Source organism: Heterocephalus glaber, unplaced genomic scaffold, assembly GCF_053883595.1.
Source record: "Heterocephalus glaber isolate CG9 unplaced genomic scaffold, H.glaber_assembly_v1.0 deba00001481, whole genome shotgun sequence".
Taxonomy (NCBI): domain Eukaryota; kingdom Metazoa; phylum Chordata; class Mammalia; order Rodentia; family Bathyergidae; genus Heterocephalus; species Heterocephalus glaber.
The window spans coordinates 31,970,559-31,996,335 of NW_028258317.1; the positions used below are offsets into that span (position 1 = coordinate 31,970,559).

Genomic DNA, 25,777 nt, shown 5'->3' on the forward strand with positions numbered 1-25,777 from the left:
TGAACATTTTATTTTGTTGTTCTTTTTTTTTGCTACCGGGATCAAACTCAGGACCTTGCGCTTGCAAGGCAGGTGGTGGAACCACTGAGCTAAATCCCCGGCCCTATTTTGTTGTTCTTTTAAAAAATCTACAACTGGTGAACATTATAATAATTTTTATATTATTAAATGAAGTCACAAAATGATATTGTAGAGGATGATAGTAACACATAATCGGGTCCTTTAAAAATGTTTTCTTTTTTTTTTTCCTGTCTCCCTCCCCCATTCTCCTTCCCATTTGAACATTTTCTTCCCATTTCCCAATAACTATCATACATTTAGTCCTTGAAAATAGAAGGAAAAAGTGGAAACAAAGCTTTTGTCCATAGGGAGGGGAAGGGGACTTAAGGGGAGGGGGAGTGGAAATGGGAAAAAAGAGTCTGGAGGAACCATGTACAGGTGCAAATTCCCTGCAAAGAGTGTCATCATTATGTGTGCTTAAAATGTATCAATAAATGCTGTGCTATAAAAAAAAGAAAAACACTGAAGAGTAAAGACCTGCACAACTTAATAATGATTTAGAAAGTTATGTAATTTGTGGGCTAAGGGAGGTATTCTTGTAGCTGGTGGAGGAAAACAGCAGTGTGACTGGGGAACAGGAAGGAGTGGTCAGAAGAGAGAATGCATCTTTGCTTCTGCGGCGAACAAAGGAGAGAAGCTCTTGGCTTCAGAACCACTGGCACATTGGGGAGAACTGTTGGCTAGTGCTTTCCCCAGAGTTTCTGATGAAAGAGGTCTGAGGCCAGACTGGGAACGAGCATTTCTCAAAAGTCTCCCCAGTGACGCTGATATCACTGACCTAGAGCTCACCACTAGTATGTTTAATCTAGTGGAGTCTTAAGAACTTTTTAAAAAGTATAGTGCCAGTTATAGTGCACAATGGAAAGTGGCAGTTGAAGTTTCTTCAGGAGTGATCACGTTGATGACTGGTAGGATCAAATTGAAATTGCATTGCTGAACTCATATAATTAAGCAAATGAGTGGTTTAGAACTTACGATATTTCTAAATTTGATTTACTTGGAATTAGTGCTTATAACTTATGAAAAGGCCTTAAAAGTCTTTTTGTTGGTAGTATTGGGGATTGAAACCCCCCCCGGGGGGGGGGCTTCAGGCATAATAGGCAAGTGTTTTCCCACTGATCTACATTCCCTCACTTTTAAATTTGGGGACAGTATCTTGCTAAGTTGCCCAAACTGACCTCAAATTTGTGATCCTCCTGCCTCAGCCTCCCCAATACCCTGAGAAGCTTTTTTTTCCTGGTTTACAAGAACTGTGACTTTAAAAACATGCATGGAGTGTGTACATTTTCTATTTGGGTGATTTAAACCCATCTGAAGTTTGTTTAATCTAGAATGTTTACCTATTGCTACTAGAATTCATTTACTTAGTGCCAGAACTCTGGGCACAGGAGTGGTGGGTTGTCATTAAACTTCTTAATTAGAATCTAAGATATCTTCATAGAAAATACCTACCTGCAGGGCCTTTGGCAATGAGTCCTTTTTTTCATTCATGCTTGCATTTTTAGTTCTGTTGGGCAATAAATGTACAGTGTTTGTGAAAGAAGTAAGTGAATGGTCAGCAGCATATTTGTTGGAAATAATTAGGTGGCAGAAGTGGGGAACCATTCTCAAAAATGAATGCATCCATTAGTAACTTGAAACATTTGCACATTAAATTATTAAAATAGTTCCTGTTTTCTCAGTAAATTTAAGGCAAGTGAAATCCTAATAGAATTATATAAAGGTTTTTAATACCAAGACAAGTCCCTAAAACACATTTTGATAGCCAAAACACATTATCTAAATGAAACTGGGATTAAAGTCACAGAGATAATAAAAAAAATTAAAACTGAAATATGAAGTTGAAGTAAACCATATTTGTAAAGAAGAAACTTTCAAGCATATTATTTGTTATAAAAGTTCAGCAGTATTGTCCTCCAAATCAAACATATTTTCAAGGCCTTTTTTCCCTTGCTATGTTGGTGTTGGCTGCATACATATTCTATCATATCCATGTTCTGTGCCCATAACATGGCAGGTGACAGCCTTAGAGACTATGCTTATTGTTATCTCTAACCCTAACCCTTGGTTAGTCAGAGATTCTGCTAAATGGCAGCTTCTGTTTGCCCTTGTTCAGTGGAAGTTTATATCAATATTTGCAGAGTATTTGTGTGTTAAGACTAATGTTTGGTAGGAAAGTAGCATTTGGATTTTCTCATAAAATATGTAATGTATTATGTTGGATCTGTACAGTCACACTTTTAATTATTTTGTGGATAGAAGATTCTGAGGTAGAGAAGTAACTTGTATAAAGTTAAATAACTTGCCTAACATTAGTTACTAAAGCTAGAGTGGCAGAACATCAGAGAACACAGGTTAGCTGGTTCTAAATCTGGTTTCCCCATGAAAAGGTGCAGAGTTGAAGGTACACAGGTGGGACACTTAAAAGTCAGTGCTGCTTGACTTTATGAGTACTTTAAATTCCAAGGCCTTTCTGTTCTCTGAATTCTTCTTGAATTCACACATCATGTTACTATTTTAAAGGTTTTTTTTATTATACAAATAAGATTTTTTTTGTTTTTATAGAAAAATGGGAAGACAGCAATAAGCAGAAAGAAGAAAATACTTTTTTTTTTTCCATCTAAGCACCCAGCACAAAATCCTGGGCATAGAAGCCCTTAATAAATAATCTATTGATTGAGTGCCAGGAATTAGCTCCCTGACCCTGGGTGAATTGCTTAAGTTGTCATATTCTGTCTGTAAGAGCCGTTGGCTGGCAGGGCTCTTGTGCTGCTTGTTTCCTTAAGGATTTATGTGACATCAGTGATCTTTCAGGGACTTGGTGAAAAGTGGTAAATAAATCACACTTTTATTATTGTCTCCATGGAAGAAATGATTTTAGTTTGCTGTCTTTAAATATCTTACTGCTTTTTGTTATAAGTAGAAAAGAAAATGATTTATGGAGGAGAGTATGTGTATGTGAGGAAACACATTTATTTATAAATAGTCATTCTAAAATATTAAAAACTTACTGTGATATCAAATTTTATCATTCAGTTTCTACGCTCTCAACCTCAAATTATAATCAGATGGATGTAGAGTTTATCTTATCTGCTAGCATTTCTTTGTGAAAACAGAATAACAAGGACAAGGAAGTAATAGACAAGGAAAAGTTTATTGGGTTTCTTCACAGTCTTTCTGATTGATTGTATTTATTCCATAAACATGATGTAAGCATATGCATAGTAGTTCATATGATTTATCTAGTTAATTAGGTGATAGCATCCTTGTTCAAATATGTAGCTCTTTGTCAGAGAAAGTAAATTAGACTGGATTTTCAACACAGGAAATGGTAACATGGAAGGAGAACAATTTTTTTTAAGACAAATGTACCTCTTGCCCCATGAGAAATTGAAATAAATCAGGCTTTTCTCTGGAATTATGATGCCTCCCAAATATTTACTAAAATAATAAACATTTTTTTTTCTATTCTTTACCAGTATTTGCTTCTTCTCACATTTTCTTCTAGCTGTTTATATAGCCATTCTGTAAGTAGTATATGTCCTACCAACAGAGATAAATATGTTCATCTGTTTAGTCAAATCCTGTGTAAGAATGAGTTAGAACTGGTGTCTAGACATTTAAGTCAACAAACAAAAGTGCTTTGGAAACATAAATAGCTGATTTATTGTTTATAAACTTATTTTCCTTTTGTTTAATGGACTTGTACAAAAATTAACTGTAGGAAATAATATTTATGGTAATATTTGACGTTTCATAAGTCTACAGTTTATTTTTAAAGCGTGGTATAGCAATAGGATTTTCATGTGTAGTTTCACATTTAAGGTCCAGTAGCTTTTATAGTAGGAGTGTTTGTCTACTTTGAGACTTAGCTCACTTTCATTCAGTTTTATAATTCATCTTTTGGAATTGATTCAGCAAAACTTATTATGGCAACACTTTTAAGAGGAGAGATTTTTCTTCTGATTAATACAAATTAAGCCATCTCTTCAAGTTAGGGTCTTAATTATTCTCTTGCTTGACCTTTGCTTGTAACATTTGGTTTGAGTTGTGTTCTTCTCTTTGACTTTAAGGGTCTACTGCTGGCTGGAACCTTACTTAATCTTTCCATCAAGCTGTTTTATCTCCTTGAATAGGGCACGGACCTGTTCATCAACCATCTTTCATATGGGTGTGCTGTTCTGGAATACTGTTAAGAGTGATTGCATTGTGGCAGTGTACATTCTACTTAAAAAGCAATGCAGTATTCTTCAGTGTGATTAAGTACAAGGGTGTTACAAGTACAGTATATAGTAAAATCATAACATGAAGAGGTTTTTACATAATGTGCTGTTCCTAACGTGCAAACAGTTGATTTAATTTTCTCTTTTACCTTTTGAAAAGTGTATTTCTACTAAATGCTGCTGGTGTGTTCTGTTGTTTCAGTCCTTAATTCTTGAGTTGATATGCTGCTATAAGTAAATTATATCCAGTCCTGAGGAATTAGATGTACAGTTTAATTTATACACATAAATCGGGGATATATTCAGCAGATTTAATCCTAACTTTACAGTAAGAAACCCAGGAAAATGAAAATTAATTTATAGAACTTTTTAAATGGGGCTTTAAATTTAGTTTAAAAATTAAAAAAATTTTGGTATTCCTTTATTTAAGGGTCTCATGAAAAATAAAAATCTTCTCTATGAAAAAACCTTTACCAAAATACATTTAAAACAATTCTAGTGTTGGGACTGGGGGTGTAGCTCAGTGGTAGAGCACTTGCCTAGGATGCAGGGTGCCCTGAATTTCATCCTCAGCACTGTTGGAAAAAAACTGAAGTGTGATTCTGAATCTTTTTTGTTTTGTTATTTGTTTTGTCTCATTTTCATGATTGCATTATATAGTGATAACAGGTATAGGGTTAGCTAGTAGATGTTTTATGCTTAAAAAAAGATACTAAACAACAAAATACATTTGCTTTCAAGTTAGAAGTTGCACATATGACTCATCTTTAGAATAATAAAATTTCAGATCCAGAAACAGCTTCTGCCTTCCCCTTATGCATACCTCTGCTGCCACTAAATGGTGCCTGTTGCTGCACTCTGGGGTTTAAGTAAGCAAGATACTTCATTCTTACAGTGACCTTTGGGAGTGGATTTGAGAATGCTTATCTTTTTGTTTGGGGTACAGTGGTAATTTCTGGCAGCCTCTTCACCTTCAGCCTCCTTTTTCTCTGCTTTCTTCATGTTCATTGTCCACTTTCTGTGCTCCCCATTCTTGTTTTTATTTGGTGGTGATAGTGTGCCTTGAGCATTATTTTTGATACCTTTGCTTCTATTCTTTTTTTTCTTTGTTTCTCTTCTTGAGATTTGTATTACTGTCAAATAAGATTAAAGCTCCTACTCATTGCTCCTAAATTCTTTACCAATATCCTTTAAAAAAATTCTTCCTCTTAGCTTATTTAATTTCATTACCTTCCAGCCAAATGTTTCTCATACATCCCAGCTTGTCTTATCTTCTGCTAAACCTTTTGTGCAATCATTACTCCTGAATAAAATTTTCTTTATCCTTTTTGCAACATCATACCGTCCTTAAAACTAAAAATAACCCCACTGATTGATTCTGTTGCTTCTCCCCGATCTGCTTTCTAAGCATTTGTGAGTTCACACATATAACATTGACTAGCAGTATACTTTTTTATTTTCTTTTATTCATTTGTGCGCTGTTTACCCCATCACATGATTCTTGCACTTTAGAGACCATTAGGAGAGTTACCATGCTAGTATAGCATTCGGTAACCAGAAAGTATTTTGTAAAATTTGACTGTAAAAATGAATAAAAGGTGATAGCATCACTCCTGTTTGATCAAACACATGCCAGAGTTGCAAATCTGAGAAATCTGTGCAGCTCACTTTGTAGTTAGGATAGAAAACAGTGAGTGGTTCACTATTTTGTTTGGTAGGAAAAGCAACAGCAGCAGCCAAAAGATTCTGGAAAAGTAGATTGACTTTAGTGATAGAGGTAAAATGTATAATATATGATTTAAACCATGGATTCAGAGCAGTGGCTTATTTTTCATATAATTTTAATGGACCCTCATACATTTATCTAAAATATTGAATTAATCTCCTTATTTAAAATTTTCCTCATTGGGGGTAAATATCCTATTGTTTTTGTTGAACTACCAAAATGTTCTACAGAGATGTAGGATTTCCTGGACAGTTTGGAATCTTGTTTTAGATATGTATGCACCAAATGTTGGCACATTTCATAAAACAAAGGCTGCTAGACTTAAGTGACAGATTTGCACCAATACAATCATAGTGGGGGACTTCAGTACCCCTTCACAATTAGATAAGCCAGCCAGATTTAAAAAAAAAAACAACCAAAAGGAAACAGAGTTAAATTATACACCATTGGACAAATGGTTTTTATTGATATTTACAGAGTGTTTCATCCAATAGCAACAGAATACACATTTTTCTCGGCAGCACATAGAACATTTTCCAAAATAGACCATATCTTAGGCTATATGTGTGTGGGCTATATGCGTGTGTAAAAAAATACAAAAGACTAAACAATCCCATGCACATTATCAGCTCATAGTGAAATGAACGCAGAAGTCAACAGCAAAAGAAGCCATAGAAACTACACAAGCACATGGAAATTAAATAAATTATTGGATAATATCACAAAAGAAATCAAGGAAGAAATAAAAAGTTCCTAGAATCAAATAACAATGAAAATATAACATATCAAAATCTATGGGAGACAATGAAAGCATTTCTAAGAGTGAAGTTTATAGCTGTGAATGCAAATATAAAAGGAATATAGTGATTCCAAATAAATGACCTAATGATGCTTCTCAAGATTGTTTAAAAGTAAGAACAATCCAAATCTGAAAGTAATAGAAGAAATTATAAAAATCAGATTGGAAATTAACCATGTACCAGTCCAGTTATTTAAATATAGGATGACCAAAAATTGCATATCTTTTCATTAATTTTTATAAGAGAAAATAACAGAAAATATCAAAACAACAAATTTATCAAGTTTCTTCAGTACAAGAATCAACTGGTTGAAATGACACCTGCTAGAGCAACATTCTGGACAGTCAGTATGCAGATAAGTGTGCTGCAGGAGTGACGCCAGATGAACTGTGAAGTGGTTTTAATGAAATTGCCCCCCACCCCCCATACAAAGGATCAGTAAAGTAGAATTGGTTTTTTGACAGGATCTGAGGGTGGGGGAGACTGGAGGGAAGGGAGGGGAAGCCGAAGTAAAAAAGATCAAGAGGTGATATATATAATGTACCAATTTCTCCAGGAAGACCCTATTTACTATGTATCACAAACATGCTAACTTTTAAAGAGAAGAAGAGAAGAATGGTAGAGATACTGGACTTCACCTGGTTCAGTTGAGAAGGCTGAAAAATTGTCACGCCAAACAGGATCCACATTCCTGTGTAGCAATCAGTTGTCATCACAGTAGCATCAACCTCATTCTTTGTTTTTAATAAAAGTAGAGCTTAAATCAATTGGGATAAGCTGTCTTTATGCCAGAGGCTATACTGGGGGGAAATGTAGAACTCATAAGATGCTGAAAAGGGCCAGGGATTTAGCTTAGTGGTTCCACTGCCTGCCTTGCAAGCACAAGGTCCTGAGTTCGATCCCTGATACCAAATAAAGAAAAATTGGGCTTTAATTTTATATTTCCTCCAGAGTTTCATTAATTTGCCTTCCAAGATACTTCTTAGAAGTTGTCAAATTTATTTCAAAAAAGATTTTTTGTTTTTGGTACCAGGGATCGAACTCGGGTCCTTGCACTTGCCCAGCAGGCAGCGAAACCACTGAGCTAAATCCCCTGCCCTCAAAAAAGATTTTTGTAATATGCTTTCTGTATCCTTTTATAGTCTGTAAAATCTGTGGTAATGTCTCCTAGATCTTGATATTGTAATTTAAAAATGCATAATTGATACTGTGCAATAGGAAGAAAGGTCTAAAGGAGCAGGGGAAGTGGGAGGAGGGGTAGGGGAAAGGAAAAAAGGGAAAAGAAAGAATATGAGAAAAGGAAAAAAATTGAAACAGAGTCTTTGCAAATAGGGAAGGGTGGAGGGGTTGAAGGGAGGGCAGGGGAATGGGGAAAAAAATAAGAACCAAGATATTCGTGTAATGGTACAAGATCCCAATGATGAATGTAACTGTATTTTATACCTACAATGTACCAGTAAACTTAATGGGGAAAAAAAAAAGATGCTGAAAATGGCCAGGCATGGTGGTGCACACCTGTAATTCCAGCACCTGGGAGGCTGGGGTAGGAGGATCGCTATACATTTCAGGCCAGCCTGGCTACACAGTTAGTTCAAGGCCACCCTGAACCACATAGTGAGGCCCTGTTTCACCACCACCCAAAATGAATAAAAATAAAAAATAAAATGCCAAAAGGAAGTTTTGCTTTTAACTTTCCCCCTAAAGTTAGGAGAGTTTTGGATCCTTTCCTGGAAGCATTTGATTTTCCTATTGAAAAGGGAAGAAAGCAAACATTAATTGAGAAATAAAAATATCAAATCATTTTCTTTTGTTGGATTGTTGTCTTTTGGTGTTTTCTGTAAAGTTAGGTTGTGGTGATTTCAGGCTGCCTTTTAAAAATTGGAAATGGATTTTAACTTTGATCTTTTATATTTGGTTATAGCTGTTTGCTGTTTCTGTCACCCTGATGCAGCCAGTAGCTCTCCTGTGTATGACACCATTTCATTGTCCTCAGTATTTAGAAAAATATCTAAGGAGTCAGGGTAAAAATGGAATCGCATGCTGTGGAACCAAATATTGGTGTGTAGTACATTTAGAAAATACATATTTAATTTACTTATTTATTAGTAATGTCTGTAGTATATAACGTTTACATTCCTTTCAGGGAATTGGTACATGGACAGAACACATCCTAATTCCTTTTTTTTTCCAACCCCTTTCTCTTCCCTCCTTCCCCATACAGTTCATGTAAAAGTGGCTTATACTAAAAGAAAAAAAACCACTTCATTAGGAAAATATCCTTTTAACATGAATATATGTTTGAGAAAATTAGAACTTCTGTATTCTGGTGTTTTGAATATCATCTCTCTGTGCTCTTTATTCAATCTTGTAATTTTTTTCCTTGTAGCATTATTTTTTCCTCTTGGGTAAATAGCTTTTTGGTTGTGATTGTTCCTTTTTTCAAATTGCACTTAAAAACCTACCACCTTTTCCTGGCTAGTGTTCTTCATCTCAGGTGCTTCCCCCCCCCCCCCCCATTTACTTTATTGGTACATTTTACGTATACAATACAGTTACATTCATCATTGGGATCTTGTATCTTTACATGATGTATTTTGGTTCTTATTTTTTCCCCATTCCCCTGCCCTCCCTTCAGCCCTCCACCACTCCCTATTTACAAAGACTTTGTTTCCATATTTTTCCTTTTCTCATATTTTTTCTTTTCCCTTCTTTCTTTTCCCCTTCCCCTCCCATTTCCCCTATTCCTTTAGACATTTTCTTCCTATTTCACAATATCAGTTATACATTTAGATTCTTATTTACACTTAGTTTTCACACCAGAGAAACTATTTGGTATTTACACAAGTGTGTCCTATTTATTTCACTTAAGAGTATGGCCTCAGTGTGCATCCACTTAGCTATAAATGTCTCTAGTTTCTCATTCTTGAAGCCTGAGTAGTACTCCATTTTATAAAAATAACCACATCTTCTTTATCCAGTCTCCAGTTGATGGGCAATTGGGCTGTTTCCAAGTTTTAGCTATTACAAACTGTGCCACTCTAAACGTGGGTGCGCATATTATCACTGTGGTTTGATACTTTTAATTCTTTTGGGGAGATACCCAGTAGAGGAATAGCTGGGTCAAATGGGACCTCTAATTCTAGTTCTTTGAGGTATCTCCATACTGATTTGCACAGTGGTTGCACCAGTCTGCACTCCCATCAATAATAGAGAAGGGTTCCTTTCTTCCCACAACCCCGCCAGCATTTGTTATTGGTTGATTTCATGATAGCAGAGGTGGAATCTCAGTGTTGTTTTCATCTGCCTCTCTCGAATGACCAATGATGTTGAACATTTTTTCATATGTTTATTTGCTGCTTTTACATCTTTGTCTGAGAAATGTCTGTTCATTTCAGATGCCCATTTTTGAATTGGGTCTTTATATTTTGGGGTCTGATTTTTAAATTTTCTTTATATATTCTAGATAGTAGTCCTTTGTCTGAGGAATAGCTGGTAAAATTTTTTTCCCCACATTGTAGATTGTCTCATAGCTCTGTTGGTGGTTTCTCTTGCAGTGCAAAAGCTTTTAAATAAGATGGGATGCCAGTTGTTGATTCTTTGTGCTAGTTCCCGTTGGTGCTTCCTTTTTTATTGTGTTCAGGAACTACAGAATTTCAAAGGGCAGATTGTAAAAAAAAAGAAAAAAGAAAAAAAGAAAAGAAATCTATCATTTAAAATTAGGTTATACAAATTCTCAGTAATTTTACCTACTTATAAAATCTTCGTAATGAAGAACCATTACTTTCTTGGGAGTTCATAGCACTGGGATAATTGAAGATATGAGAAACGAGATTGCAAAATGGTAATAGCCAAACCTGTGTGGGTGTTAAGTGGTGAATTCAGAATGAAAGAGACGTAGTTAGGTGAGGTATAGGAAGGAGCAAGTGGCACTCACCTCAGAGAGGAAAAACTAGGTCAGGGACCACGTAGCACTGGAGCCCAACATAAGGATGGGCTTTCTTTCGGTTGTTACACAGCTTTCTCTGTAAGCAACACAACTCTCATTTTTTCCATACTCTGCTCTGTTTTGTCTTCCAGTATTCAATTTAAAGCCTCCTCAAAGAAGGATTGTAATATTAGACTAAAAGGAACTCCCACTCTTCTTGTCGTATGAGCCTATTTTGTTATTATCATGCCGGTTATTATTCAATGTTGTTTTATTTTTAGGTAGCTCTCTTTACTCAGTACATCTTTTCTGTGTGTATTTTTCTGTGCATGTCCTTTCTTCCCTCTCTCTTCTCCTTGAAATCACCCACCAGCAGATACTAAGTTTAGTAAATGCAGGGTCCATGTCAGTTGTGTTTGTGGCTCTCGCCCAGTGCCTGGTCTCTAGACTAGAACTTGACCTTAGCAGGAGACAGTCTGGCTAGGCTGAGCAGGACTCCACTGTATCTTTGCAGCCCTATGATTATATAGTATATGTTATATAATTAGTGTAATATAATTGAGAAAAGATGAATTAATATTAATGAGAAAACAGAGTAGGTTTATAAATGAAGAGATTGAATTCCTCCCCTCCCCCTGCCCTCTAAATAAAAAAGCAGCACATCTTAGCAATAGCTAGGCCAAGTGTAGTACATGGAAGTCTGGGTAAAATGTTGTTTAAAGAACTGTACCGAAGGCTTTTTCACTTCTGCAACATACAGAAGTCATAGGGTGATTATTGTAGGAAGGGGACTCTTCGATGGCTTTTTACATATTTGTTTAAAAAATAAAAAAGCCACAGAGTACAGTATTTCAGATGATCGACTTTTCAGATGTGCAGTGTACACTACAGTGGAGGTGTATTGGTGGCAGCTGTTAGTTGCTTCCCTGGAACATTGCTTTCTCTGCAGCAAATGTTGCTTTTCCCGATGAACCTTCTGAAATATGACTATTTTGCTCAAAGTTTAACTTGAAATAAAAGATAGTCATTCTTGAGATAGAAATCTCAGTATTTTTCCTGATAAATGATGCTCCATTAGAACTAGGTCTGACTCTAGCTTCAACTTAAGATACAGTTTTGCTTTTTTCTCATCAAATTAGCCTGAAAATATATTTTCACAAGGCTAATCATTTGAAGCAATTCCATATACTAAATATATAGGGAACTGGGGACATGTTGCTAGAAGGACCATCAATTTTAGTGAAGAATTGTTTAATAGTAACTAACAATTCATATGGTTTAGTTTTGGGGACAGTTTCTGTATTTTCCTGGCTTATTGTTACAAATTCTTTGAAGAAATGATTATGAAGTCAGTCCATTTTTAACATCGAGATCATAGTTCCTCAAGATGAAATGTATTGACTTCATCTCAACTACATGAGCTAACACTAATGACAAAAATCTTCAGAAAGCTTAAAATGTTGTGTATACATTTTCAAAAACTTTTCTACCTTTTCCTTCTTTGGAGAGAGAGGCTAGAGATATTCTCATTCTTAAGTAAAGATTCCAAGTTATTAACAAATGAAGGCATTTTATATAACATCATTAATTTTTTTTCACCATATGCCAGCATGGGGTCTTGCATTCTTATTTCTAATCTTGGGGTTTTCTGTAACATTTTGTCATTAATGATCCTCTTTTCTGTGAATAATTCAGTTTTATTTTCTACCTGGACTGTTAATGAGTGTGTATGGCATGAGGTTCTCTGTATAAGTATAAATTTTTCTCTATTATCCTTTTCCTTTTTCCTCATTTTCCGAGTTTTACTTACAGTATCTCATGTTGAGTTTCACTTTCTTAATGTCTTTCTCATACTTTCTGCTTGTCTTCTAGGCCTTGTATATGTTCTTCTGAAATGTCGGGCTTGTACAGAAGCTTTTTAAAAAGGTTATGTTAAAGTTATATTTTGTTAATTGAACTCAGCCTCATAAATGGTGCTCTGGTTTCCAGAAGCCTGAGATAAAGCCCTAAGACAAAATTCCAGCCCTTTAGAGGCTCAGAATTAGTAGGAGTGAGGATGGGGCTTGATTGATTAGGTTTAGCTAATATCCAACGAGAAACAAAGAATCCCAAGAAAATAAGCTGCCATTTTTAAGTATTGGCACAAGGCTCTCCAGAGGAGGTGCTGTTTGAGCTGGGGCTTGTGAATCTGGAGGAAGTAGACTGGTCCTCACAGTTAGTGCAGTAGCTAGCTGTATCTAGTTTGTGTCTTCAAAACTTTATGAAAGCTAGGCAGTTATCTTGTGTCGATAGTTATTTATTACACAGGAAACAGGTTTTTAGAACTGCAAGTGAATTTTAAAAGTCAACAAGGTAAAAACAAGTAATAATACAACTCAAAATTTACTGTTGTTGTTTTAATCATTTTGCAGGGAAATGAAGGAAGTAATAAAACATAGGAGGGAAACATTTTTGTGTTGTTTATAAATTGGCTGAACAGAAGCAATGGAGAATCGTGTGTGTGTGTGTGTGTGTGTGTGTTTATGAAAAGAAAAACAAAACCCAACCGTTGATTTTTGTTCTTTTCAAAATGTCATGAGTATACAGACTTAGTCCGTGTTTAGTGGCCTTGAGGTGAGCTAACCCCAGTTGCTCCAACTTCAGACGCTGGTGCAGAGCACTTTGGGACAGTAAGATGGGCTTCACAGGACCCTGTTTTCTCTCATTCCTGGGGGCTCTGATAGGTGGAACTGAAGCAGGAAGAGAAGGGGTTGAAAAACAAGCTCCAGCTGGAAGGGACAGTTGGCACAAAGCAGTGGTAATAGCAAGACTACATACAGAGTTTGGTGTGTGACCCTCTCAGAGGGCTCTGTTGTAAATGAAGTAAAAATCAACAATTATTAACAGGCAACTGGGCCATGTTGTTTACAGAGGTATTCAAATGTGCATAAGTCATAGTGTCCACAGAAACAAATTAGAGAGATACTCTGGAAATGGATCTACTAGCTGTTTTCGTCAGAATTAAGGAAAAACTGTTTCCTAATGTTGTTTCTAAAGCTTAAATGAGAGTCTTATGGATTTGCTAAAGGACTTTTAGTGTTTTTGTGACAAAATGAGTCCTATTAAATTAATTTTTGTAGATGTAATTTATTAGGCACAGATTTATTTATTTTTTCTCTAAGCAACATTTATTTCTCTGTATCAAGCATAGCTCTTTTCCAAACCTTTTTCTGCTAAAGGAGAATATGAAAAATTTCACTAAGTAAGGATTTACTTATTAATAAATAAGGCTTTGACTTCCCCTGGATTAAACAAATCATGACATTCTCCCTTTATGTGTTTTTGTTCCCTTTGCACATCTTTTTCAATTTCAGAATTAGATAGGTTCGAGTTTGATCCCTGGTACCAAACAAAAAACAAAAAACAACCGGTCAGGCAAGCGTCTGATAATATAGACAGAATTAGATAGGTTAATAGTCAATGTATAGTAATTATCATTGCCATGTATTACATACTGTATTTGGTCCCATATTGTGCCTACTGGAAGAAAAGTCCACTTATTTATTTATTTATAATAACTTTGGTCTGTTCTCAGGTATGAGTTTTGAGTATTGTGTTCTGACAAATTTACATGGTACATGTGATTACTTGAGCAGAGAGAATTTTGAATTGTCCCAGTTAGAGCTTTGGAGTACATGTAGAAAGGAGAGAGCATCCATTCTTTATGACTATAGAATTGTTAGTTTTAGAATGCCCTTAGAGATCTTCTGATCCAATTGGTTAATACAATTGCCTAAAATGTGTACTGTCAGAATTATAATGAGTTTCACATTGGATACTTAAGTTCCAAGAGAAGATTCCTCTGTGACAATGCTTTCTATCACTTGTACCAATTTTTAAAAGTTTATTTTGCTTGTGGGGAGTTTGGAGAAGAGTTCATTGGCTAATGTCAGCTCGTTGCTGAGGTTGGGGAGGTAACAGTTTTGACTGTGGTGAATTAGGGAAAGGTAGCATAAATACTCAAAAACTCAATTCAGCAAATATTTTTGGCTCAACATTAGTGCAGGGAATTGCATATTTGAATAATGATGTAGTTACTGACCTCCTGGGGCTAAGGGTCTCTTGGGGTAGCCTGAGAGGGAAGTGTTAGTGTATCTGCGCATCTATTAAGTCCAACTAAACAAGTGTGGAAGAACAACAAATGAGACATTGTGAAACAACTAACATCTAGGCTGGATTTTAATTTAATATACCAGTTTTAAGAATAAAAATTAATCCCCTAATTTGACTTTTTCAGAATAAAGCTGTTAAGTTTATATTGACATTTCTATGGATTTTCTGGCATGTTTATTATATATAAAGAGTTCCTATTGTTTACTTCTAATTAAGAATCAGGTTGCTTTACAGACATTGTTCATTGTTATTGATAAACACATTATATTTAAAATAATTGAGGTATGAATTGGTAAACATTTTCTTATAAAACCAGACTTCTGTGAAATATTAATACATAGATCATTTCCTTTAGGGGGTGGGAAAAAATCCAAGACCTTCAGCTATAAGATGTGCTCACTAACAGCTGTTTCCTATAATAGGAGCAATTTGCATGCAGAATAGAAAAAATGAATTATACAAAAGGGTGTTTAGAGGAACAGCTATAACTTCTCTGGCCTGTACAGCAACCCACAAAATAAGCTTCCTTCAAATGACACTGGCATAATTAATCCCAACCAATCTGGACACTGAAACTGCTGTTCTGAAAGGGCTGAGTAGCTTGGAAATGCCATGGTGCAGCACTAGCCCCTGGCTCTGGGTGGCGTGGGGTGTGCAGTGAGTTTAGAAGTATCCCTACCCTAGTGTTCAGAGTATTTGAATGTTCATGACAGGTTGGGAGCTGATCAGTGGATGCAAGATGGAAGCTAGTCTGGGTTGTTAATTGTTTTTTTTTTTTTTTTTAAACCTTTAAGTCAAGCACAGTGTCTCATTTTTACTTTTTCTGACATCAGCTTGGGGAAATTTTTCTAAAGTGAGTTAAAGGGGACAGCCAGGCACAGAGGCTTGCCTTTAGTATACCCCTTTATAACCATATTTGCATTTGTGGAATGTGCAACCATTTTTCACGTACATTATCAGCATCATTGTTTGTAATAAAACACACCTCGTGGGCCAGGGATTTAGCTCAGTGTTACCACTCCTGCATCGCACGTAAGGTCATGAGTTCTATCCCTGGTATCAATAAAAAAGAAAAGAAAAAGAAAAAGAAAGAAAAACACCTCATGCTTATACGTAGTTCTCATATAGTTTCCTTGCTTGTTACAGCCATGCTTACAGATGTGTAGGTGATGTTTCTTCCCTGTCAAAGGGAAAGGATATATAGGCTGTCTAGATAATATCTAGCTCTAAGCCATGGACCTGAGTGTTCTCATTCAAATTCAGGTACCTCTACTTGCTGACTCCTTTTTATTTTCATCTGAAGAAGTCACATGTCAATTAGATTTCCTGTCTCATATGAGCCACTTATTATGCCAGGACCTGGACTGTAACTTTTATATTCATCACTCTCTCATTCTATTCAAACATCTAAAGCAAGGCTCGTAGTCTGGGTGGCATATGCACGACAGAAATGCATTTCTCATGGTTCTTCTGGCTAGAAGTCCAAGATCAGGGTAACTGCAAGGCTCCCTTTTGGTGAGGGTCCCCTGTAAGGTTGCAGACTGCCATCTTCTTGACATGTTTTCAGATAAATGAAGAGGCCAAAGAGTTTTTTTTCATAAGGATATCAAACCTATTTATGAGGGCTCCCCCCTTAAAACCCATTCATCTCCCCAATGCTTCACGTCCTAGGACTGTTACCATCAGAGGTTAGGATGTCAAAATATGGATGGGAGGGCACATTCAGTCTGTAACAGTTACCCTGTTTAATCTTCTCATTGTGTAGAAGAGGAACCCAAGTTTCAGAGAACAGATGGGGATTTTGCAGAGGTAGCCTAGAGTTTGAGGTGAATCATAGATTAGCAGCCAGATATGCTGGCTGCTACAGCTTGAACATATTCTTTATCTTCCTGAGGTAAACATTCTTTTTGTCCCTGAGAAGGGAAAGGAATTAGCCAGTGAAATTCTTGAGTGTATCGTTGTAAGGGGCCCTGTTAAGTGTCGAAGCACTGACGGGACAGTTAATGCTTGGGGAGACTCAAAGGAGAAGGAATGCTAGTGCTTCATGGCCTAGAAACTGGAATTTAAATGAGCAAAAGATACTGAGTTGCCTCAAGGTATGATAGAAGGAACAGTAAGAGGAGGAGGCCCAGGTGGGAAATGCTCAGCATCAGGGGGTGGATGTGTTTGAAGGAGACTCAGGGTTTGTGGTAAGTGTAAAGGGAGGAAGCTTGGAAAGGTAAGCTTGGGCTGCTGAAGAGAACTTGGGGCACTGGGCTACGCAGCCTTGATATTCAGCTTTACTCTGGGAAACCATGAAAGTGTGGTTTTAACCAGGGTAGTTTCAGTTGGCTTTTTTTTTTTCTTTTGGTACCGGAGATCGAACTCTGGTCCTTGCGCTTGTGCAGCAGGCTGCGAAACCACTGAGCTAAATCCCCAGCCCAGTTGGCTTTTTTTAATCGATGTTTTTTTTCTTTTTTTCCCTTAAATTCTTTTATTGGTACATTTTAGGTAAATAATACATTTACATTTATCATTGGGTGCTTGTACCTGTACATGATGTATCTTGGTTCTTATTTTTTCCCCATTACCTGTGCGCCCTTCACTCCTTCCACCCTTCCCTATTTACATAGACTTCGTTTCCATTTTTTTTCTTTTCTCATAATTTTTCCTTTCCCTCCTTTCCTTTCCCTTTCCCTTCCCACCACCCCTACCCCTTTGGACCTTTTCTTCCTATTTCAAATTATCAATTATTTGTTTTAATCAGTTTAACCCTTATTTACACTTTCAGTTTCTCACACTAGAGAAACTTTGGTATTTACACATGTGTGTCCTATTTATTTCACTTAAAGAGTATGGCCTCAATATGCATCCATTTAGCTATAAATGTCTCTAGTTTCTCATTCTTTATGGCCGAGTAGTGCTCCATTTTATTAAAAAAACCATATCTTTATCCATTTTCCAGTTGATGGACACTTGGGCTGTTTCCAAACTTTAGCTGTTACAAACTGTGCCGCTAATAAACATAGGTGCACATGTATCGCTGTGGTATGATTCTTTTAATTCTTTTGGGAAGATCCCCAGCAGGGGAATAGCTGGGTCAGATGGGACCTCTAGCCCTAGTTCTTTGAGGTACTTCCATACTGATTTCCATAGTGATTGCACCAGTCTGCACTCCCACCAGCAATGGAGAAGGGTTCCTTTCTCCCCACACCCCCAACAGCATTTGTTATTGGTTGATTACTTGATAGCAGCCATTCTTTCTGGGGTGAGGTGGAATCTCAGTGTTGTTTTCATCTACATCTCTCAAATGACCAGTGATGTTGAACATTTTTTCATATATTTATTTGCTGCTTTTAATTCTTTTCAGTTGGCTTTTGATTAGATTTGGTTTAATGGGAATGGGGTGGGGGGAATCTTAGTTTCTGAGGCATTCTTATTCCCTAGAGATTGCCTAATAGTTTTGCTTCCTACTAATTCCATATGAAATACAAAGGCCCCATTGTTTCTTTTGTATTCTTGTGATGTGATTATATTTTAAAGTGTTTGTATGTCTGTCAGACTTTCAATAAGTCTTCTTTTGGAGGGAGAAAGATAAGGGTAATAAGTCTTTATGGGCATCAATAAAATTGACAGACTATCGAGGGTGATGTAGGAACTGGAACATCTCAAACAAGTGAGGAGTGTAAGCAGGGGAGTGATTTGCATCGAAGCCCAGACATAGGGAGCAGTTTTGTTAGTAAAATCGAAGTTCTTTATGAGGCTTAGGGGTAGGAGCTACCCCAGTTTCTCTAAAGCTGTAGAGCAGGTGATAACAGCTGCTGTCCACTCATGACCATGGTTGATTGCAATGAGCTATGGTCAAAATTTCATTAAATAACTTAAAGTTTTTGCTTTAGATAGGACAAATTATTGTTTATAGATTCTAGAAAAGAAATAAAGAATAGATGAAAGACTCAACTTTGGGGTTACCAGAGGGCTGTGAAAATTGGGAGTGATCTGTGTGGTAGAACAGGATTTTTTTTTCCTTTTGAAAAAAGAATGTGTTTTTAATTTCATCTCTCCTATTTTCTTTTTTAATGTTGCAGTGTGCAAAGATCCACCTTACAAAGTAGAAGAATCTGGGTATGCTGGTTTCATTTTGCCAATTGAGGTTTATTTTAAAAACAAGGTATGTAATCTTTATTCACTAATCTTTCAGAAGACCCTCCATTACTCAAATGTTGTTTAAAATACTTTTGATTCATAACACTTCTAACACTGTAGTTTTAAAACACTATTTAAAACACATTGTTTTAAAATAAAGGTTACATTTGTGTTCTTGGAATTTTGTCTATGGTTACCCTTAGTAATAGAGGGAGTGGCTATAAAAAGATAATTTGAATTAAAGTCAGTTTATATGAAATTAATTAAACTTCCCTTTTAAGAGAAGAATGATTGTCATTTTGAAAAAGAATAATACATGTTTGTAAAAAAAAAAGCATTTCCAGTTAAATGCTCCTTTACTCATTTTGACATTTCTAGAATTTTTGAGGCTTACAAATAATAATCTCATGTTATCTTTAGCTAATATAAATACTGACGCTTATATACAGTTATTTCAACTCGAGATATTATGGATCCTACTGAATTTAAAATTTTTCAAGAGCATATATGTGGCAAAATACAGTGCACCCTTGACTTATGAACTCGATCAGTTTCCAAGGGCTGGTTGTAACTCAATTTGGTTGTAAGTCAGTATAGCTGAGATCTGGATGTTTACCTGGATACATGCTATAGATAACAAGAGGCAGATGAAACCTCTGTTAACCTCATTAACCCAAGTTGTTCTTATCTGAGGCTGGTCATAACTTGAGGGTCCACTGTACACAGACTGTAATACTGGAGAAATTGCTGAACCTCTGTGAAGCCCGTGTTTCTTATTTATAAAACAAGATAAGAGTACCTAGGGTTAGAGAAATGATTTTATGTGAAGTATTTAGAGCAGTGCCTCATATTTTAGTAAGCACTCAGTAAATGGTATTTTTAATCATGCTATTTCTTACTTTTCACCCCATAAAATCACAGTTTCTAAAATATGCCCCAAAGTGAGATAATTCACTTGAAAAAGGAAATGAGTAAATAGAACTTCCTGTTATCCAAGCCATGAAGTATGGTCCTGAAGACAGTAGCAGCATCGGTTCCTAAGTGGGGACAGACTCACTCCACCCAGGTCTACTGAGTCGGTCTCTGTGGTATGGTCTGTGAAGTAGGAATGCACAGATGAAAGGATGACTTTATTTTTCATATTTTTTCTTTCCGACCCTGTCTTCTCATGCACCACATCCCTGCTATACCATGTTTCTTCACACCTTCCACACTATTAATTGGGGTTTTCTTGTATTTATATTTTGGGTACATGCATGATAGTAACTTATTTCTGCATGAATGTTTGTGTGTTTACAGCACTTTGTCTTTGACAGTATGCTGAATGTTTTACATGTATCATTTCATTTAGTAAGTTTATAAGAACTTTTGAGAGGTAAGATTCATCGATGATACAACATATCTTACTTATTCTTTTTTATGGCTGAACAATATTCCATTATATAGATGTATTGCATTTTGTCTTTGCATTTGCAAGTTGGTAGCCATTTGACTTCTTTCTACTTCTTGACTATTATGAAAAATGCTGGTGTCTTAGTTTTCTCTCATTGCTGAGACAAAATACCCGAGACCCAAGTTAAAACCTGTGAAGCATAACATTAATTTTGTTGTAAAGGCTTATAAACATGGGTGTGTCACACTCACGTTTATTCTTTAGAATATTTCTATTGATGAATTATCAATATTAATTTTATGAGTTTTATTATATTAAATGAGTACTTAACAGGAAAAAAATATCAGAAAAAGAAAGCATTGAATTTTTAGTGTTTATTGAGTGTTTATAAAAAAGCATCAGGTTTTTCGACATCTACTGTTTTTGATGTAAAAAGTCTAAAAAAGAACGGTAGAAATAAATTCCTGTGTGAAGTACAATGAAAATACCAACTGCACTCTACAAAAAAAAATCTTTACTTCAATTATCATTTGTAAGGCAGTCTTCATGGATGACAATAGCACGTTCCATATACATGTATCTCACTGACAGCATATGTGTTTTGCTTTCCTGGCCTTTTTATAGGACATACTTGACATCTCACTAGTCTTGCTGTTTTGTCAGGAGGTTCTTATTATACAGTGTGTACTTAACAGGTACATAAACTATCAAAGTATTAATACATATTGCACTTTTAGAATAAACATCAACATTTTTATATCAGCTGTGTACTTGCTTACAAAACCTAAAAGATAACATCAGAAATAAAAACCTATGTGAACTACAATGAAAATACCAATAGAACTCTACAACAAAACAGTCTTTGCTTCAGTTGTCATACCCAGGCATCACACATGAAAACTGCATCCTCCATACACAAGTATTGCTTACATTGATAGCATGTATGTTCTGATTTCCTGGCCTTTTTTGTAGGGCACAGTTGACATCTTTTTGGTTTTCCTGTTGTTGTTCTAGTAAGTCTTTGTGATGCTGCACCTGTCTGTCCACCTGTCAGCTCACCAGTGTGTGCCACAGTTTTTTTTACATAGTTTCCTGGGCAGAAACATTTTGTTTTTCCTCTGCTGTAAATGATCTCTCATGAGTTCCAGTCCCAGTCCTCTAAGAAAATTTTCCGTGGTATTTTGCACTTGTTATTTTCTTTGTCACCTGTCAAACTACTTGTGCTACACGTGTTTAGGATTGAGTAAAACACAATCATCAGCCAACACTTTGTGTTTCAAGTGACATCATAGTTGCTGCATAACTCATCAACAACATCTACTCCGCCTTTGGTTTTATGCTAGAAAGTTTCCATCTCAGGCTTCCGTTTTGTAGAGGTTTCTCTATCAATATTTTTGTCATGCTGTGGAATGTTGTCAGTGTTGATATCAGCAATACCAGTTTGTTTTTCTTTGCTATATACAACGCTGATGTAAACCTTTCTGAAATCTAAAGATTGTAGTATACATTTCTGTTTTGAAATTGCAACATTGCATTTGGAATTTCTGCTTTATTCCTGCATACAGTTCCTACACTGGTCACTTTGTGCTTTATTAGCAAGTGTAACATTGATTGGAAACTGGTAAACTAATCGTCGAATGTCACATTCTGATTAGTTTAGGAGATGGGAGCAACAAGTTTGCTCACAGCATCATTTGGTTTACTATACAAATAAGGATCTGGTGTCTGAGTTCCAGGATAAATTTCTAAATTGAAAGTATAATAAATCTTTGTATTTACAAGGGCATAAATTTTTATGCCATATTTTGACTCATCACTTTTCCCTAAGTCTTACATCCCTGTGATTACTATGAGAAATACCTGCTAAGTACAGCAGACCTATGAATGCTTTCAATTCAGATAGTGAGGTGTCACTAATAAATATATTATTGAATATGGCCGTTGGTGCATACAGAACATTTTACTTGTATTTCAGCCTTTGTGTATTTCACAACATCTTGTAGCAGTTCCAACATTGAATGGTAGTGCTAGCATTCTGTCCAACAGGTTTCACCCCTGCCAAGATCCTCACTATATCTTTGGACCTAGTTCTAACATTGGATCATTCTTTTTGGTTGCGTGACCATTTTGCAACATTTCGACTAGTCAAATACGCACTCACATTGCTGTTTTCTTCATCATGTGAATTAAGGAGGTCTGCACTCTCTGTGTCTGAATCAGTTGATTCTTGCTTCATTTCACTGTCACAGGAACTTTGGCTCACATGGCCTGCATCAAAGTTGTTGTGGTCATCGTTGTCCTCCTCCTTGTCCTCTCCCCCCCCCCCCCATTCCTCTCCCTGCCCGCTTCTCATCATCATCCACCCACCCCACTCTTCTTTTATGAAAACATGTATTTTACTATAATGGATCATCTTCATCATTCATGCACAAGTAATCTGATGGTTCATTTTTGATCTCCCTCAAAACTTGCAGATCTGGTTTTTCATGTGCCATTGTACTAAACTGGGGTACTTCTGCCAGAAAAATCAAAAGAAAACTGGAAAAAAAATTCTAGAGTGGCATGGATGTATTATACCCTCTTTGATGCTCAGATAAACATACATAAAACTTGCTAGATGGAGCATAATCCTGGCTAAAAATCCTGGTTTTACATTTTTGCACACATGCACACACCTTGCCATTTGTTGAACACACACAAAGGTTGCTTCCTGTATCCCTCAGGAAGAGGTACTGAGACACGTAGCTGACTACTATTATGATAAAGTAAAAATTTACAGTAGAAAATTAAGGGATGTGTTTGTGGAATCCAGTGTTATGCCTCCCTGGTAAGGGGGAAAGGTATATTTAGACCATAATCAGCTGGCTCCAAGGCAAGGTGGCACATGGCAGAGGGACAGCAGTTCAAGGTGGGCAGAATGTAGCAAAGCAACAAGGGACCTAAACAATGTCTTTCTCTCCCTTTTGTTTCATCCAGACTACTTAGGGTGGATAACACTCACAACTTCAATCGTAGTGCCCTTGAGCCTAGCATTGCACCATGCATCAATCCCTACATCACACACTCTAGATCTCGCCACCTCTGAAAAAAGCCCTACATATGACTGCATGAGGCTTTGGGGGAGGGGGGACATCTAGACACAAGCCATAACAGCTGGTATGAGTATTCATTTACAAGAGTTTTATGGACAGAAGTTTTCAAATCTCTGGGGTATATACCTAGGTAGAATTGTTCAGTTATATGGTAATTCCAGATTTAACTTACTGAGAAAATGCTAAGCTATTTCCCAAAATGACTAAACCATTTTACATTCTCACCAGCAATATGTGAAGATCCTAACTTCTCCAAACTTGTTTTTTTCCACTTTTCTTTTTTTATTATAGTGTTCCTAGTTGGTGTGAGGTGGTACAGTATCTCATTTTGGTTTTGAGTTGCATTTCCCGATGAACATTTTTTCATGTTTATTGTCCATTTGTTTATATTTTTTGGAGAAATCACTCTTCAGATCCTTTTCCAATTTTACAATGTGTGTTTAAGTGGTTGTATCTATGAGAAAGAAGTCAGAACCTATCTCTCCCTCACCTTATTTCCTTTTAATATCTTGGAAGTTTAATTAATGAAGATCATATGATGATTTCTTTTGTCACATCCTCCTGTCCAGTTTTAAATTTTTATTTAGAGCATGAGTTATACTATAGGAAGAATCTAGGCTTCAATCCAAAAAGTTTTGTCTCAAGGAAAAGATAGGAAAGGCAAATCTAATCTCTTAGAGATAGTATGGTTATGGGTAGACTATGCTAAGTTAATTTACATTGCACTGGCTTCAGTCTGGAAATAATACTGAAGTGCATATCTTTTTCTCTTTTAAATTTAACTTTTCTGATCATTTTTATAAGCTCTCAGTTGAGCAGAGAAACATGTTTTCTGACTTTCCCATTTTCTTACTTAGCAGAAATAACTAGAATCTTTCCATATACTAGATTTTAAAGAGAACAGATGAGAGATGAAGAGACAGCAAGTAGCACTCCTCAACACACACACACACTTCAGTCTTGAAAGTAACGAAACAAGGTAAAAAGCAAGTTATAGTGAAGGAACCTAGGGCAATTAGTCTTATGACTAAGACGTAAATTTTATGAAAGGTTTTAGTTTTTTAAATGTGAAGGAAGAGGCACATAAAATGGGAAGCTGTATATTGCTTTGGGGACACTATAAAATAGATACAGACTGAACACTATTAAGTAGATTTTCTGTTTAGAATCCAAATTATTTATTTGTTTTCTAGTTTTAGGTTTTCTTTAAGATTCCATGTTTAATAATGATTGTTGTTTTCATATGTGAACAGTGAGACATACATATTTCAGTGTTTATAGTATAAAATGTTAGGGTGGACCCAATTGGCCATATGTAGAGATTTGGATCAATAAGTGATGAACCTCATGATATAGAATACCACACAGTACTTAATGAATGTGGCTTAGGAATATTGCTGACCTAAGTGTTGAAGAAGTCAGTATGTGCACATGCAATTTGTGCACATGCATTTACGTATGTTTTTAAAAAGCATTGAAATGAGTAAACGATGTTACGGAAACACACATGTAATGTAAGAGCTGGTATTTGAATGACAACACATGATCTGAAGAGCGTTGATTACTGGGAGAGGAGAGATGGAGAAGCTTTTATGTATAAAATTCTATTTCTTTAAATTAAAGAGTTTGATGAAAGAACATCTGTTAAATCTCAGTGGAGAGTACACAGGTATCATATTTTATGTACTTTTCTATATGTTATTTTTTAAAATAAAAATCTTGCTATCCCTTATTGATCCTCTTAGAGGGTCTTGGAAACTAAATTTTTCTGTATTTTAATTTGGATCTTTGAACTAAATGTATTTTTAAAAATTTTAACATTACTGTGGTAAGAACACAACATGAACTCTACTAAACCAATTCTGTGTCCATTACTGTTGGCTGTAGATACAGTGCTGCACAACAGATTACTAGAGTTTGTTCACCATATGCTTGTTGTTTAATAAGTGCTAATTTCCTCCTCCCCTGGGCCCCTGGCAACTACTACTCCAGTCTTTTATTTTAAAAATTTGATGAATGTGACTATTTTAGAAACCTCCTAGAAATAGAATCGTGCAGAGCTTGTCTTCTGTGTCTGGTTTATTTGTTAGCAACTGGGTATATTTCTTGTTTCATTTCTGACTGAAATGATTGTTTGGTAAAAATTTAGTAGGTCTAGGCTCTTGCTCCAGCATGTTCTTTTGAGCACTTATCATTTTATTTATATGGGTGTTTACAAACTCCACTCTGTCTTGAAGAGTGAATATCCATTACGGTAATGGTTCACAAAAAAGTGTTCAGG

At 36.0% G+C, this 25,777-nt stretch overlaps 1 protein-coding gene across 4 annotated transcripts in view; it reads left to right on the plus strand.

Moving 5' to 3' along the window:
* The window catches only part of Mllt3 (MLLT3 super elongation complex subunit), a 334,605-nt gene that overhangs the window by 153,402 nt on the left and 155,426 nt on the right, over positions 1 to 25,777 (plus strand). For all 4 annotated transcript variants that reach the window (XM_087183848.1, XM_087183851.1, XM_087183849.1 and 1 more), the window contains exon 3: positions 18,954 to 19,036. In XM_087183848.1, coding sequence (XP_087039974.1) covers positions 18,954 to 19,036 — 83 coding nt within the window. The remainder of the gene's footprint in view (positions 1 to 18,953; positions 19,037 to 25,777) is intronic.